Source organism: Lactuca sativa, chromosome 5, assembly GCF_002870075.4.
Source record: "Lactuca sativa cultivar Salinas chromosome 5, Lsat_Salinas_v11, whole genome shotgun sequence".
In the NCBI taxonomy this organism is placed as follows: Eukaryota; Viridiplantae; Streptophyta; class Magnoliopsida; order Asterales; family Asteraceae; genus Lactuca; species Lactuca sativa.
The window spans coordinates 80522096-80538444 of record NC_056627.2 but is presented as its reverse complement, the minus strand read 5'-3'; the positions used below and the strand labels follow the sequence as shown (position 1 = coordinate 80538444).

The 16349-nt window shown below is 33.2% G+C and overlaps 2 protein-coding genes and 1 pseudogene across 2 annotated transcripts; 1 reads left to right on the top strand and 2 right to left on the bottom strand.

Annotated features, from left to right (window-relative positions):
• The first annotated feature begins 1549 nt into the window (after positions 1 to 1549).
• LOC111917845 (uncharacterized) lies at positions 1550 to 4013 on the top strand. Its single transcript, XM_023913483.3, has 3 exons — positions 1550 to 2447; positions 3432 to 3499; positions 3595 to 4013. The coding sequence occupies exons 1-3, from the start codon at positions 1725 to 1727 to the stop codon at positions 3725 to 3727; spliced, it is 924 nt and encodes a 307-aa protein (XP_023769251.1). The 5' UTR covers positions 1550 to 1724; the 3' UTR covers positions 3728 to 4013.
• A 76-nt stretch (positions 4014 to 4089) lies between these two features.
• LOC111917844 (haloacid dehalogenase-like hydrolase domain-containing protein At4g39970) lies at positions 4090 to 6205 on the bottom strand. The gene is made up of 10 exons (XM_023913482.3): positions 5747 to 6205; positions 5569 to 5662; positions 5440 to 5484; positions 5319 to 5369; positions 5141 to 5215; positions 4998 to 5031; positions 4840 to 4895; positions 4565 to 4624; positions 4354 to 4460; positions 4090 to 4253 (listed from the first exon to the last, which is right to left on the bottom strand). The coding sequence occupies exons 1-10, from the start codon at positions 6106 to 6108 to the stop codon at positions 4208 to 4210; spliced, it is 930 nt and encodes a 309-aa protein (XP_023769250.1). The 5' UTR covers positions 6109 to 6205; the 3' UTR covers positions 4090 to 4207.
• A 3314-nt stretch (positions 6206 to 9519) lies between these two features.
• On the bottom strand, positions 9520 to 11263 carry LOC111917849 (bet1-like SNARE 1-2; annotated as a pseudogene).
• Positions 11264 to 16349: the final 5086 nt, after the last annotated feature.

The following is a 16349-nucleotide window of genomic DNA, read 5'->3' as shown; positions in this document are numbered from 1 at the left end:
TGAAGATTTCCTTATGCCGCATTTACTTAGACCACCCCACCTATTACCCCTAAATAACTCTTCCCTTTATTTATTTATTTATTTTCTCTAGAGAACCCGACACCCTGCAACCTTTCAGATTCACAAGGAAAAAAGTAGTACTCAATAATGATTTCACTTCTACACAACGGTAATAAGTAAGAGTTAACATGAGATTGAGTATGTGTGGCCTTTTGTGAGATGTTGTAGAGAGAAAAAGATATGTATGCAAGATGAGAGGGAGAGACAGAAGGTAAACTTCAATCCTTTTTCCAGCAACATCAAAATACGAAAAGAAACAAGCGATATCAAGAGATTGGTGCATATGAAGGAAGACTAAATAAGGAGTTAAGACCATAATCACTTCCTGTTCCCAATGACATTGACAACGATGAAGGATGGGTCTCAAGGATTCGTAGGTTATGATTGAATGTATGTTCCATTTAGATGTTCGGATTAACTTTGACTAAGCTTTTTGGACAAAAAACATATTGGTTGAGTTTTGTGAGAGTTTAAGGCTGAAACGTTCAATGGATTCGCATGTAGGATGATTCGATGTAAGCAAAAGGTGGTAGTTGTAATACCTATTTTCTGTTAATATGTAATATAACTTTGTATGTGTGTAATTTGATGTTATATCGGATAACTAATCAGAACAAGGAGTAAAAGTCATAATTGGAAAGTAGGTTGCTATTACTAGCTAGTTTCGGATGGAGAACTAAACCCCTAATAGAGAAAGGGAAACTCTAAGCGACACATGTCTAAACCCAACCCTGTCATTAGATAAGAAAAACCATAATGAAACCCTAGCCCCCATTATCTGTAAAATCCTAACACATTCGCCATATTTTCATCATCAAAATAAATAAAATTCAGATTAAATAAGCCTCGCTATGTGCGTTAATCTCTTGGTGGTATTGGTTGTAGGGGATCAAGACGAAAGTGGTAGTTAGTGGTGTTTGTCTTCACCACCGTGGTGATGATGGAGAAAATAAAGGGGGCAAGGAAGAGGATATAATGTTAAGGTTAATGGTGGCGATTAAAAGTGGTGGCGGCGACGGTGATGACTGACTTTAATGTGAGAGAGAAATGGAAGAGGGTGGTATTTTTTTTTAAATCACCCAAGTTAAAAGATGAAATAAAAAAATAACATTAAGAGTATACAAGTCTTTTTATTTTGGTAAAAGATTATTCACGCTAGAAATTGAAACTATAAGGAGCTACCATGTAAAAAAAAAAAGTTAAGACTGAAATAACAAAAATAAACCATACTAACAAAAATTAGTGATTGAATTTCTGATTTCTATAAGTATAATGACAATTTATGTTATTTTGTCCAAATAACAAGAAAAGTAAAAAAGAAAAAATTAAAATAGTTAATTCACATACCGTTATAGACAAAATAGACAACAAATTGAAGGACCGGCCGAATAAAATATTATTTTGTAAGGACGAAATCTACAAATTTGATAAACTCACATGGAAATCTTTTGTAATTTACTCTACACTAAAATAAAATCTAGGACAACAACATTTACGGCTGGAATCAAATATGACTACGCAATCAACGAAAATCTTGTTTCAAATCATCATTTATACCTAACAAAACCCTGTCTGTCGTCTCCCGCCGTCAACTGTCATCGGAATAATGCTAAACCGATCATCCCCTCCGATTTAATCTCTATATTTCTAAACTCAAAAAAGAAATGGCAAAGTGTTTCAGCTTCACAGCATCACGAGACCGGTGTTTCCGGTACTCCTTCAGCCGCACCGGTCTCAAATCAACCACCATCACCCTCCACGACGGCGCCACCGTCATCCACTTCTGGATCCCCAAAACCCCAAAACCCAACAAACCCAATCTCCTCCTCATCCATGGCTTTGGCGCCAACGCAATGTGGCAATACAACGACTTCATCTCTCCACTCGTTTCCAAATTCAACGTCTACATCCCGGACCTTTTATTCTTCGGCGAATCTCACACGACCCGACCCGAACGAACTGAACATTTTCAGGCGGAGTGTCTTGTCGCAGCCATGGAAGTCGTTGGTGTTATTGGGAAGATTCACGTGATGGGGCTGAGCTACGGTGGGTTTGTGGGGTACAGTATGGCGGCGAAGTTCCCGGAGAAAGTGCAGAAGGTGGTGATCGCTTGTTCTGGTGTTTGTGTCGAGGAGAGTGATATGGATAAAGGGTTGCTTAGTGTGAAGAGTATTGATGATGCTACGAGTATTTTGTTGGCTCAGACGCCGGAAAAGTTGAGGGAGTTGATGAAGGTGGCGTTCTTTAAACCTCCGGTGAATGTGCCTTCTTGCTTTTTATCTGATTTTATTGATGTCATGAACACAGAGTATGTTCAAGAACGTAAAGAATTGATTGAAGCGTTATATAAAGGTCGAAAAGTGTCTAATCTTCCCAAAATCACTCAGGTTCATTGATATTCTTAACTCATACGTATTCAATCTTTTTATTGGACAAAAATATCAAGTTTTGAGTTATTTTTACGGTTAAGTAACAAGATTAACGAGGGTATTTATTATTTAATGTCTATCTTGTTATAACCTTTGGAAGTTTTGGAGTGGAATAAAAATTGCAATTTGACATTAATACCCCTCCATGTCATAAAAATTGCAATTTGGTCTACTCTTTGGTCATTTCCACGTGAAATGTAGTACCTTGCACGAAGATAGCTGTCCTACCTTGTTATGGTGCAAAAAGTTCATTTTTATACTAATAAAAAAATTAAATATTTTTTAAATTAATTTTTAAAATAAATACAAACGAAATGATAAATAAATAGTTATTGAATCTATACTGATAAAAAAGATTATTGACATATTGTAAATAGTTGTTATGAATCAAAATTTTCAAATATTTCTTTGAAGATGGTGTTTTATTTCATTTATTAAGGTAGAGATAGAGATGTATTTGTTAGTATTATACACACATATTTATTTGGTAGAGATAGAGATAGAGATGTATTATACACATATTTATTTATAAAATTTGAATAAATAATGTTAGAATTCAAATTAAAAGTCAAAAAAATTAAAGCTATGTTTTGAATTCAAATATATAATCAAATATACGATATTAATTGTATCATTAGAACATCCATTTGAATTGAAATACGTTTGTAAATTAATGAACATTTAAATAGAATAAATATTTTACATATATAATAGTTTACATATATAACAGTAGACTCATTAATTAGTGAATTGATTATTGATTAATAAAAAAAATAAAGATACCATATAGTTACATGTGGAATTTAAATAATTATAAAATCTCATATAATGACATATGACAAAAGCTTTAAAAAAAATGGTAAAAAAACTTTCATTTATTAGAAAGGATTATTGTTATTATTAACGTTAATTGTCTATTGTTTTTTTGAATCTATGATGCAGCCTACCATGATCATATGGGGAGAGCACGATAAAATATTCCCAATCGAATTAGGTCACAGGCTAAAACAGTATGCATGAATCATAACCTCAACATCTTTCAAGTTTAATTGTTTTCATAATGAGTCCAAAACTCATGTGTGTATTCATTTCTTGTTTTCTTCAGACATTTAGGCGAGAACGCGGATTTGATAATCTTGAAGAACGCTGGACATGCAATCAATGCCGAGAAACCAAAAGAACTCTACAAAAACATGAAATCATTCTTCACTCTTTCCATTGCACAAAGCACACAGTAGTGTCTTCAAGTTTGCACTTACACAGCAAGGAGATGAGAATTTATAAGGAAATCTCAGGTGACATCAGTTAGATGTCATTGTTGTTTACCTTTCCCATGTTGGTTGTGAGACTGTATGTATACCCATTTTTAGAGCATAGAGGAGATTTAAAAAAAGGGTTTGTTTGTAAACTTATATATATCTACATTCTTGATACATTTTCTTTACAAATAATTCCCGATAATATTAAAAGAAATGTGTATTTTGTATCATAATGTAAAATTCTTATTGTGGGTTATCTTTTTCATGTTGGTTGTGGGACCGATTGGTGAGGCTGAGACTGTATGTATACCCATTTTTTAAAGCACATGCCACAGAGGAAATTTTAAAAAAGGGTTTGTTTGTAAACTTATATATATCTACATTCTTGATACATTTTCTTTACAAATAAATCCCGATAATATTAACAGAAATGTGTATTTTGTATCATAATTCGAAATTCTAGGCAGCAACCACATTTTCTAGCAACTCCTCCAAGTCTTTTAATCTGAATAATAAACATACGCAACAAGTTAATTTCAACGGACTTAAAAGAAATTATAATTATAAATTTCTTTATAAAAATATCTATTCTTTTATAAAATTACCTTACGTCACTCAAATCAGGGAATTTTGCTATTGCATCTGTAAAGTCTTGGTTTGCAGTTGAAGATGTGTAGGTAATCACACAAGACATTCCTGCTTTTGTTGCTGCCTGCAGATGAGGATGACGAGGGCATTTACGTCTTTTAATTAATCTGTTTTTTTAATAAATCTTTATTGCGTATTGTAAATATGAATATATGGCAAATGGTTGACCTGTAAACCAATGACACTGTCCTCCACCACCAAGCAAGCTTTCTCTGAAACACCTAGTTTCTAAAATACACACAACAATTTTTAATAATTAAGATGAGAAGGGCATTTACGTCTTTTACACATACGACAGATCGAGAGTGAGTCCATATTGCCATCATTTTGGATGAGAAAAAAGAGAAGAAAAGTTTTGTCTCATTTACATCAATCTCATTCTCAGTCCAATGTATGTCAAACACAGTACACGTTAGTCAGTATCAGTACTTGGTGATTATTACCTTGGAGGCTGTGATATATATAGAAGGGTCAGGCTTCTTTTCCTTCACATCATCACCTACAAAATAACCATTTAATAGAACACTATGATCTCTCAACATGCAACAAGATTATAGTTGATAATTTTTTCTTATTATAATGTATAAAACTATAAATATACCTGCAAGAAAGCAATCAAGACCTTCGAATCGTTCCTGAAGCAAGAGAAAGGGCAACAATTTAAGAAACATGCCATTGAAGAACAATGTAAATGATGATTGTTAATAATTAAATCCCAAAAAGTAAATAGGAAGTTGGGATTACCATTCCAATAAGATTCTCTAAACAAAGAATAACTGAGCTTTTGGTTGCAGCAGAACATACAGCAACCTTTTTACCCTGCAGTTTAAGAAAATAATTAAGTGAAAAGATCAAGAAACATCAATGTCACAATACAAAGAAAACCCTAAGAGATCATATTAGGGTTCGATTACTATCTTACAGAAGCTCTAGCCTCATCCATTAATCTTAGTACACCTGGTCTGGGCTCAACCTGTTGTTGAAGATGGAAAGATTAAGCAGATTATACAACAACAAAAAAAAACACAATTATTACTTCTTACACTTCCAGATTTGATTATATCCTTGTACGCTTCAGTCTTCCAATCCTAACAACACCAAAATAAGTAGTTGAGTTGAGTTTCAATTGCTTAGGAAATAACATTTCGTCTACAATTGTTGATCGATTACACCTGAAGAGTGTCAATTAAATTTGCCCTATCGATGTCAGTTTCAGGAGGCGTGTCAAAGAGTGTTGAAGAAGGCCAACCATTCTCCTTAAAATACCTGATCACGTTAGTGCGATTACTGTCACCGATTCTCAATTAGCATAAGGAAAAGAAAAATAAAGAGGATAGTGAGAGAGATAACCAGCGCATTTTAGGTTTACCACCACCGACTTGGTTCTGAAGGACGTCGTAGAATTCAATATCCCAAATGAGAGGTTCAGAGAAGGGAGGGCAACGGACATTGAAGTGAGCGAAAGCCAGATTGTAAGCTTGGCGGTGTAAGTCTTCGGATTCGAGAATAACGCCGTCGCAATCGAATATTAGAGCTTCCATTGCCCGTGAAGAAGCGGAAATTGAGCGCGATGATGATCTGGTTGAAGTAGAATAAGAAGAGAAATAAGGGATACGACGGAGAGAAGTGGTGGTTTTGTGGAGTGAAAAGAGAGGTATGTGGTGGCGAGTAGTGGTGGGAGGGCAGAGGAGAACCATGGCGTTGGACGCCATTGATGATTAACTTGTGGGAGTAACTTTATCTCATATGCCACAAGGTATGAAGTATGTGTTCGTTGTGGCGGGTTATGTTCTTGTGGCTGCGCAATGGGGTGGGAGTTTGGCGTTTTAAAATTATTATTATTATTATTATTTTTTGGTGGGGGTGGGGGGATAAACAAAAAATTATAGTATTATTTAATTGGGAATATAACTTATTAAGGTAATTAACTTTTCGGTATGTTCACATCTGGGTAATTATCTTTTTTTTGTACACATCTAAGTAACAAACTTGTTGGAAGTGTTCACATATGACCATTATAACCTGCTATAACAGGTTAAATCCTAGATGTGAACGTTTTCAACAAGTTCGTTATCTAGATGTGTACAAAAAAAATAGTTACCCAAATATGAAAACGCAAAGTAAAAATTAAATTACACGAATGGTCCTTGTGGTTTGGGAGAATTTGTGTTTCTTGGTCCTTAACTTATTTTTTTTTTTTTTAATTTGGATGGTCCCTATTGTTTATTTTTATTGCGCGTTTGGTCATGTCTTTCCTAAAAATACTATTGTGCACTTATTAATTTATTTTTTAATTAATTTTCTTATTTATGTATTTATTTTTTACATATTTAAAAATTTTAATAGACCCCACATATTTGTATCTCCTCGGGTGATCCCTACTGTTTATTTTTTAATTAATTTATTTTTTTAACCCGGATGGTCTCTATTGTTTAATTTTGTTACGAGCTTGGTCTCTGTCTTACCTAAAAAGACTATTGTGTCCTTATTAATTAATCATTTTAATTAATTTTCTTGTTTATGTGCTTATGATTTATATATTTAAGTAAATTTAGTAGACCCCATATATTTGTATCTCCTCACCATCTCATCTCTCTTCCTTCTCAACTTCTATTTATTTTCCATCTTTAGTGATATCGACGTCTTCATCATTCATTCTTTTTTCGGTCATTCAACTCCGTCGAATCAACATCATAACCCACTAAAGATGAAGAGACAGTAGGTTATGTTGTTGCTTCGCCAAAGTTGAAATACCAAAAAAAGAAGGATAGTGAAGATGTCGATGTTACTAAAGATGGAAAAGAAATAGAAGTTGGGGACGATGAGAGATGGGATGGTGACCGGTAAGACCCAATTTAAAGTTTTCAAATCTGGTTTTAAGTTTACGGTGAGGAGATACATATATGTGGGGTATATTAATTTTTTTTAATATATAAAAAATAAATACATAAATAAGAAAATTAATTAAAAAATAAATTAATAAGGGCAAAATAGTTTTTTAGGTATGACAGGGACCAAACGCGTAACAAAAATAAACAGTAGGGACCATCCGAGTTAAAAAAATAAATTAATTAAAAAATAAACAGTAGGGATCATCCGATGAGAGATACAAATATGTGGGTCTAGTAATTTTTTTTAAATATGTAAAAAAATAAATACATAAATAAGAAATTTAATTAAAAATTAAATTAATAAGGGCATAATAATCTTTTTAAGAAAGAGAAGGATCAAACGCGCAACAAAAATAAACAATAGGGACCATCCAAGTTAAAAAAAATAAGTTAGGGACCAAACACACAAATTCTCCCAAACCACAGGGGCCATTCATGTAATTTAATTTTTACTTTTCGTTTTGTTCATATTTGGGTAACTATTTTTTTGTACACATCTAGGTAACGAACTTGTTGAAAGCGTTCACATCTAGGATTTAACCTGCTATAGCAGGTCATAATGGTCATATGTGAACACTTACAACAAGTTTGTTACCTAGATGTGTACAAAAAAAAGATAGTTACCCAGATGTGAACATACCGAAAAGTTAATTACCTTAACAAGTAATATTCCCTATTTAATTTGTTTATATTATAAAATTTAAAGTAAATTACATAGTTCGCTTGTACTAGTGATTAACAATCTAATTCAATCAAACTTTTTAATAAAAAATTAATATATCTCTCTTCAAACTCTTTAAATTGTACAATTCAACCCAATTGTACGTTTTTTAGCAATCCAATTTAATCTATTTTATATTAAACTAGGTTAAATACAATTAAAAATGTGATTATATAATAAACTAATATATCATTAATTTAGAAAAACTTATGAATTGTAATATTGTATTTTTTTTAATAACTTCGTAATTTGTAAGTATTAAATTACACATGTAAATCTGCCTATTTTATAAAAGTCATGAGTTTGTATAATGCAACATAGTATCACTCAGAAGACAAGCACGTGGGTTGTAAAAAATGCTTTATTCTTATTAAACCCTTACTTTTGATGCATTATTCTTCTTGAACATATACAGGTTGTAAAATCAACCACAAGGAAGCACGTGGGAAGAAAAAAAAGTTTATTGGTTAAAACATCACTTTTCCTATTGTAACTTGCCATTCCAATAAATCTTCAACTACAATGTCTCTATGTTTTTTATTTCATTATAACATCCCTCTTCCATTTCTTTCTTCTTAATATTGATTTTAGAAAAAGAAGAATTTCCTTTATAAAATAGCACAACATATTTGTGGATTATTGATAAATTAAAGACCAGCAACTTTTGCACATAATTTATCAGTAATCAATATATTAAATGACTATATCTCTAGATTATTGTTAAATCTATATGAGAAAAACCAAGATTTTTTTAATAATCCATTAATCTCTTAAGAATGTTAGTATAAAGATACATGTATATGTATGCAAATATGTAATTACATGAACTAACATCGATCATAATATCTAGATGCTCCCTAATTTCAAACCTGCTTTCAGAATTATCTGAGAAGGAATACATTATCACTTCAATATGGTATGGTTTATTGAAAAAGAACATTCCTTGTTATCGAAGGAAAAGAAAAAAGAACAAAATGTTTTCATATATATAGAGTTGTAGACATATCATCGATTGTATTTTTTAAACAAAAAGGTAATGTAATTACTTTTTTAAATATAAGTGTATAATAGGTTGTGCTTTTATAAAATTTACCCTTAATTATTTATTTATTAGTAATTTTACGTTTTATTGGTTTATATAAAAATTATAATTTTGTATACTTCATAACAAATACAAGGACAAGGTTCTTTTTTCATCATCATAAATGAATTGCAAAATGTTCTTAAAAATTTCATTTCTGAGGTTAAATTTTTTCTAAGAATATATGGTAAATTTTTATTTTTTTCTCCTATAACATACAGAGTTTATTTGATGGATTAAAAAACTTAACAAACTATAACAAAGAAATATAAATGAATTCCATTCCATTTTCTATCAACCAAAAACACTTGACAAATTCTATTTCCTTTCGACATATTTCAATAATTCAAAAAAAAAAACATTTTGTAAACTAAACACCAATATATAAACGTCTATAGATTATAAAAGATGCATGAAAGTTACAATTTAATCATACATATAATACATCAGGAACCTGCAAAAAACAAAGGCAATCTACAAATAATTAATTGAAATCAAATTTACAACATTTTATAATTTAAAAAAAAATACTTCAACAATAATGCCATAATACCACCTTAATTTAATGATAAAATAAGTTTTTTTAAAAGAAATATAAAAACAAATCCATACCTGAACAAGTAGTATATGATGAAGAATGACATGACAAAATACATCACAAATTTACATGTTCTTCTACTTGATTTTTGTTCAAAAACCTGCATGATTAAAATTCGCTTTCATTTACCAAAATAGACCTTGTACTTTATTTTTTTACCCAAATTAGTCCCTAACTATTGTTCTTTCAAACTAAAAGAGCATTTTAGTCAACAAAATAACTACGCAGTTAGCCAAACAACAACGTACTTTATCAATTACCAAAATAGTTAATGTAGTTTACTCTTCACTCAAAATAACAACCAACTTTTATTTTTCAAACTAAAGGGCATTTTAGTAAAACATGAATCAAAATTTTTACCATTTGGAAGCTATCCATAGTTCCTAACATAATCCCCCTTGCTAAATCCATCCCATTGCCCTGTTGATTAAATAAATAACCATAAATAAAAAATAATAAAAAAAGAAATTATATATATATATATATATATATATATATATATATATATATATATATATATATATATATATATATATATATATATATAAAATTGAAGTATGTATAATCTATGTGTGCCATTCGATCCAACATGCGATTATGACTCTACCCCTCCTCATGTATATCACCAGTCAACTGAAATTGACAGTTATCAATTAAGTATTTTGAGAAAAATAAAGATGGTGTCTAAGCTTCATTAAAAATTAAAGTTGAAGAACTGACTCTCTTTAGAAAGACAACTTTATCTTGCAGAAAATTTAAAGATTTATCATTTTCTTGTTCATATGTATCACACGAATATGATGAAGAAGCTCTGAGACCACCTTCCTCAATGCCATCAAATTTATCAAATAGAGCATTTCTAGATGCACAATTGTCCCTACAAACAAAAAAGATAAAATCATGTGCATGATTTTATAGTTAGTGGAAAATAACTCATATACAATAAACACAACCAAGATTCTACAATTGCCATTATCCAAAACTCAAAATCAACCAAAAAAAATATGCATATTTGGCTTACTTTAGTCAATAGTATTACAAGCTTTACTTTACCATGTCACCACATTTGAGAGAAGTGTTAACTGTAAGCCCTTTCTCTGAGTTTTTTCAAACATGTCAGTTGAGTTTATATTACTGAATTTGCAACAAAAAGCTATAAAAGATTTCAGGCTACACATTATTTCAAGTAAGATCGATCTATCCTAAAGATAAGGAGACATTTTCACCATTAAAGGTACTATTAACAGCTATGCCTTTCATTAGTCGATGCAAATCAACAATGCGAATTAAGAAATCAAAGATTTCCTTGTTAAGGAACTGTTTAGCTCCTAAACTTTTTCTAAGCCTTTACATAGCGTTCAACATTTTTCATTTCACTATTTATAACACAACCATGTTTAGCATTGATTTCAAACTGGTGTATCCTGTTAACATGTTCTAATAACCCAAAACAATCAACTCGGATGCACAAAATAGTACCAATAATGAATAATTATCATGAATTCATTATCAACATTGATAGCTATAGAGCCCATTATATTTATAGATATTAGAGATCGAACCTGCGATAGCTCATCTTCGGATCCACGAAAAACAGACGGCTTATCCTAGTAAGATTTGGTAAAGCTTCGCGAAAATTCTAATGATGAAGTAAACCCTAAAGGTTACATTGGTATCTATTAATGAGGGATTTAATGTAGTAGGGGTTTAGTGTCATGATTGAGTTGCCGAGAGAGAAAAGATGAAGACAATGAGCAAAGAGGCGTCTGGGAAAAGAAGTATCAACAATCAAAATGGTGACTCGACGCATACTAAGATGAGAGACCCACAGGTGAATCATACCTGAAATGAGAGTGAGATACGAAGGTGAAAGAGATGATTAGCTTTGTTGGAGATGAATGTGCTTTCGAGGTATATACGAAGTCGACAAAAGACCGATTCAAATTTGGAGATTGAATCCTGATTTCTTGCTATTAGCGTTCTGATTTATTGCTATCAGTGTTTGAAATTTTAATAGTAGGAAATCACAATGAAATCAACAAAAATCAAAGATAAGATTTTTGAAAATTGATTTCTTGCACTAATCAAGGGACCGAGATTTGAGGATGATTCTTGATTTTCTTATTGAAATATGAAAATTGAAGAGGAAAGTATCTGACTGTATAAAGCCGAGGGATAATTTAGGAATTTCACTTTGATAAAATGAGCGGGAATATAAGCTAGGAGAGGGCTTAGAGAATGCCATGTGGCATAAAAGTACTTATTTATTAGGATAGGAGATTTTTATATTTATAAAACTATATCAATATTGGTCTTATTTTATAGAGAAAAATCAATGAAATATTTTGATATATTTTATTTTATTTTTTATTAAAGATAAAGTTAATTTATTAACTAAATTTAGTTTTTGATATAAAATGTAATTGGTTTCTTCTAATAAATATTAATAAACATGGACACATACACGTGGGCTCCTTTGCAATCTAAGACGAGAGAAGGGCATGGAGCAAACTAGTTCACAAAGGATCACATAATTCTTATTTTTTAATGTTACTTTTCTCACGATCCGCTCGCAAGAAACCCCAATGGGGGTAGTCTTATGTCTCTCTAGGATTACTTGGACACGTTGCCACTTAGTGAATTTTGCAAGTTACCATTTTCGGTAAAACTTCGGCAATACCTGCTCTTTGGCTCGATAAGTCGACAACTTATCGACTAGAGGCAACTCTACTTCGATCGCTACTCTTACCATATCTTACGACACACAAACTTCGACACCTGCTAGCTATCACATTGTCTTTATAGTTTATCTCCCTTTCCTATAGGCCCATACCCATATATTCCCTTTTCCTAGTGTAGCACACTTCAGCACCACCACTACAAACTACATTATCGCTACAAACTACATTTTCCTCTTTCTGGACATAGGTAACCACTCGCTTGTGTTTCATCCAACTTTGCATCCACCACATCCTTTCTACTCAACCCCTCCTAATAACAATGTTTTGTTATTTTTATCTCTCGTCTGGCTACAAACTTTGGACTTTGCAATAAAAGCCTCAACAAGTTACGTTTAAATTTTTAATTTTTGGTACCCCCCTGTCGGTATCACGCTCCTAGCCTGTTCTAGCTTTTAACTTTCCTTCTTGACTTTCTACTTTGAGTTTCTAAACTTTTATCTGACAATATAAAATATCATTTCCAAATACTATTGCTTGTATAGCCCCTGTTTCTTAATTTTTATTTGACATTTAATCATTTGTAGGTGTCTTGCTATTGCATTTTACTTATTTTAAAATTTATAGTTAAAGGCTATGGGGTATACTTCCCATGTTAAAGGGCAAAAGATAAATGGATGATAAAATGGTATTCTCCATATAACCATGATCGTGGAAGAGAGGAAGAAGATAGAGGAAGATAGACAACTTCCTTGATTGTAAAGGGTATACCCTTCGGTCTATATAACATTCTTTTTCAACAACTATAGAAAATAACCAATAGTATTTATATTGTAACACCCGTTTTGGCAGGTAAAACTCTTGCATAGTATTTCAATTGTCCATGGACTAGACTTCATTATGCTAGGCATGCATAAGGTACACACGTCATACTCCTATGTTTGCCTGAGGCGCGGAGTTCCCCAGGTATATTGGGTGTACCCATGCTTACACAGGGTGTACGTGAGCCAGGGACAAACCCTAATTTTTAGGGTTTGCACCCTATTTAAGCTCATTAAGTCCTTCAAACCCCTTACCTTATCTGCCTCCATTACCTTTTTTAGCTAATCTTCAAACCCTAGCCATCTTGAGAGTGTTATTGAGCTTATTGAGAGTTTTGGTTGTTCTTTTGTGATGTTGTAAAAGTAGGAACTTGGTGGTGGAGCATTGTTGGAGTTGGAGCTTCAAGATCCAGGGATATCTTCTTCATTGCAAGCTTTTAGAGCTAAAATGTTCTTACCTTGATGGTTCCTTGGTTAGATCTCTTTTGGTGGGTAGGTTTAGAAGTTTTGGTCCCATAACTTTGGTCTCATGGAATATGGACTACTCCAATATTTGAGTTGTCCTTTTGACCACTTATGAGTGCATGGAGTCATAAAAATCGGATCTTGAAGGTTAGAACACAACCACGCATGAGTTAGTGACCACTTAAGGGAGATAGAAGGCTTAATCCTTGGATTGGGCCCCATTAAGACTTGCAAAAGCATAAAGTTTGCAACTTTATGGCTTAATACGCTTTCTTGAGCTTAGATCGAGTTTGGTCCTTATAAGCTTAATGGGTTAAGATATTTGGAGTGAGTTGGACTGTTTGACCAATACGTCTAGCGTACTCCTGAGTACGCTGGGCATATTGGGCCAGCTCCCCGATTCTAGATCGACAATGTATGCCGAGAGTACGAGCCAGGCACGCCGCTCGTCCATCCATCTGTGGTCCTTCAGAATTTTGGGCTAGGGATTAGTTGGGCTTTTCCTTGATTGAGTAGGGCCTTAGGCATTTTATGGTATCAGGCCATTTGTGGGCTTTAAGTCATCATGGAGCTTTTAGGCTTATGTTGAGCCATAGGGTCCTTTTTGTTGGACTTGGAATGCCTTTTGGCCTGGTTCAGATTTAGGCCTCGGTGGGGTAGGCCCAATAAGGCAAGGATCAATCAACCTTTTTCCCTTAAAGTCGGGATTTAGGTATTTGAACTCTCGGGTTGGGTTATTAACCTAATTTCTAATTTGAGTTTTATTATTTGTGAATTAGTAAGAAGATTTCACGATTCAGCAGCTCGAGTGTGATTTGATATCTTCAGTCTGAGGTGAGTTTCCTCCACTGTACTCGTGGGTCAAAGGCACCAATTCCGACCTACTAGATTATGTTAGTAGGATGATAGTTGTCTTCGTGACATTTTCATGCTATGCATGTGTAACAACCATCAACTAAGGATCAAACAAAGTTAACGAGTCAACTCAGTCAACTCAACTAGTATTAGTATGATTAGGGTTTACTCTATGTTTTCTAATGTATAACTTAATATTGTAATACAAATTATCACTCGGAAAGTTTCATGTGTTCAGAAATTTAAACTCTAAATAGGGTGTGTGCGTAACAACTCAATAAAATCAAATATGGATCCTTTGGGGATTGATAACACCCGTAACATGACGTAGTGGAGTCCATAATATTAGCACTACGGGGTAAAAACCATAACACAGGCTACAAACACAATCTCTCCAAATCTCTCTCAATCTTTCTCAAAGCTCCCCAAATCTCTCTCGGTAATAAAAATTACATTTTCCAACTTTCCCATGAACATCCATACCATCACAAACCTTCCCTTGGTCTAAAACAGCTCAAAATCGAAGAAGAAAACCAAAAAGTCCAAGGAGGGTTCGTCGGTTATTATTCACCTGCGAACCTTCGCAGGCAATCAGAGCATTTACCACTTGTGAACCTCACCTTTCGGACCGAAACCTAACTTTCGCACAGGAACCGGAGAGTTTCGCTTGTTATCGACAAGTCTCGCACCGAAACTCTTCCTCTCGGACCAAATCTGGAAACTTTCGCATACGAATCCAGAGACTTTCGCATCCTATCGGAATTTTGCTTCTGATCCGAGTTTCGCATCTTCTCCGACCTTCACAGCGAGCCTCCCTTCGCATCCGACCTTCGCACCCTCACACTCATTTCCGGATTTTTGATCAGTTTCGCATTTTTCATCAGTTTTGGAGCTTTTTAGGTGGGATTTTCAACCAAATCATATTTTTCACACTTTAGACCCCTAAACTCATATTTTATCTACATCTTAAATATTTATTGACTAGAAATCATATTTTTACATTAAGAAATATCTAAAGATAAATAGATATTATACTATACAAGTGGGTCAAGTGGCTCCCCACTTGCCACCTTTATGTCACTTCCATACTTCCCATTGGTCAAATCATTATCCATTACACATTTCAAGGCCAATCCACTTGCCTTATTGTATTATATCCAAATTATATATAAAACCCACCTCAAGGAGATTTCAATCTCATTTCTACACTTTACTCCCAAAAACCCACTTTTTCTCCTAAAAAGTTGTAGTGACTTAAGAACATGGTTTGACATGCAGAATTAAAGATTACACAGTGAACATGGTGATTTGGGTGTTTAAGAGATGTATTTGAATATGTATGGTGTTACAAAAAAGGATCTAGATCTAAATCTACATAAATAACACACACTTACACACTCAACTTTTACACCTCTCAAGCACACCTCTATATGTGGAATGAACCCACCTTATATGGAGGTGTTTACATGTCTCTCTCTCACTCTCTATCTCATGAGTCAAAAGGCTAATGCACTACATGCAAGTGGGTCTTACAAAAGTCAACACATTACAAAGTCATACATGGATAACTTTGCACCCCAACATTCTCCCCCTCAAAGTTAGGAATAGATGACCCAATTCAAATCTTCGACAATCGAGCAACTATGCGATCCGAGCCTTAAGGGTGACACATGTCGAAATGAATTTTAAATCTTCAATTCTTCCATGATTCTTCAATTTGGGCTCTAGGATATGAGACCATACAAACCGAGCATCAACGATTGATTACGAGCTTCGCAAACTCTAATTATTCACCCAAAAGTTGAGCATAAAAACACACCCCTAAAATCTTCAATAAATTCAA

Coding starts and splice junctions, on each gene's coding strand:
- LOC111917845 (XM_023913483.3), top strand. CDS start 1,725: ATGGCAAAGTGTTTCAGCTTCACAGCATCACGAGACCGGTGTTTCCGG. Junction 2,448..3,431: donor ATCTTCCCAAAATCACTCAG/GTTCATTGATAT, acceptor TCTATGATGCAG/CCTACCATGATCATATGGGG. Junction 3,500..3,594: donor TTAGGTCACAGGCTAAAACA/GTATGCATGAAT, acceptor TGTTTTCTTCAG/ACATTTAGGCGAGAACGCGG.
- LOC111917844 (XM_023913482.3), bottom strand. CDS start 6,108: ATGGCGTCCAACGCCATGGTTCTCCTCTGCCCTCCCACCACTACTCGC. Junction 4,896..4,997: donor TCTTGATTGCTTTCTTGCAG/GTATATTTATAG, acceptor GTTATTTTGTAG/GTGATGATGTGAAGGAAAAG. Junction 4,254..4,353: donor CCTGATTTGAGTGACGTAAG/GTAATTTTATAA, acceptor TTTATTATTCAG/ATTAAAAGACTTGGAGGAGT.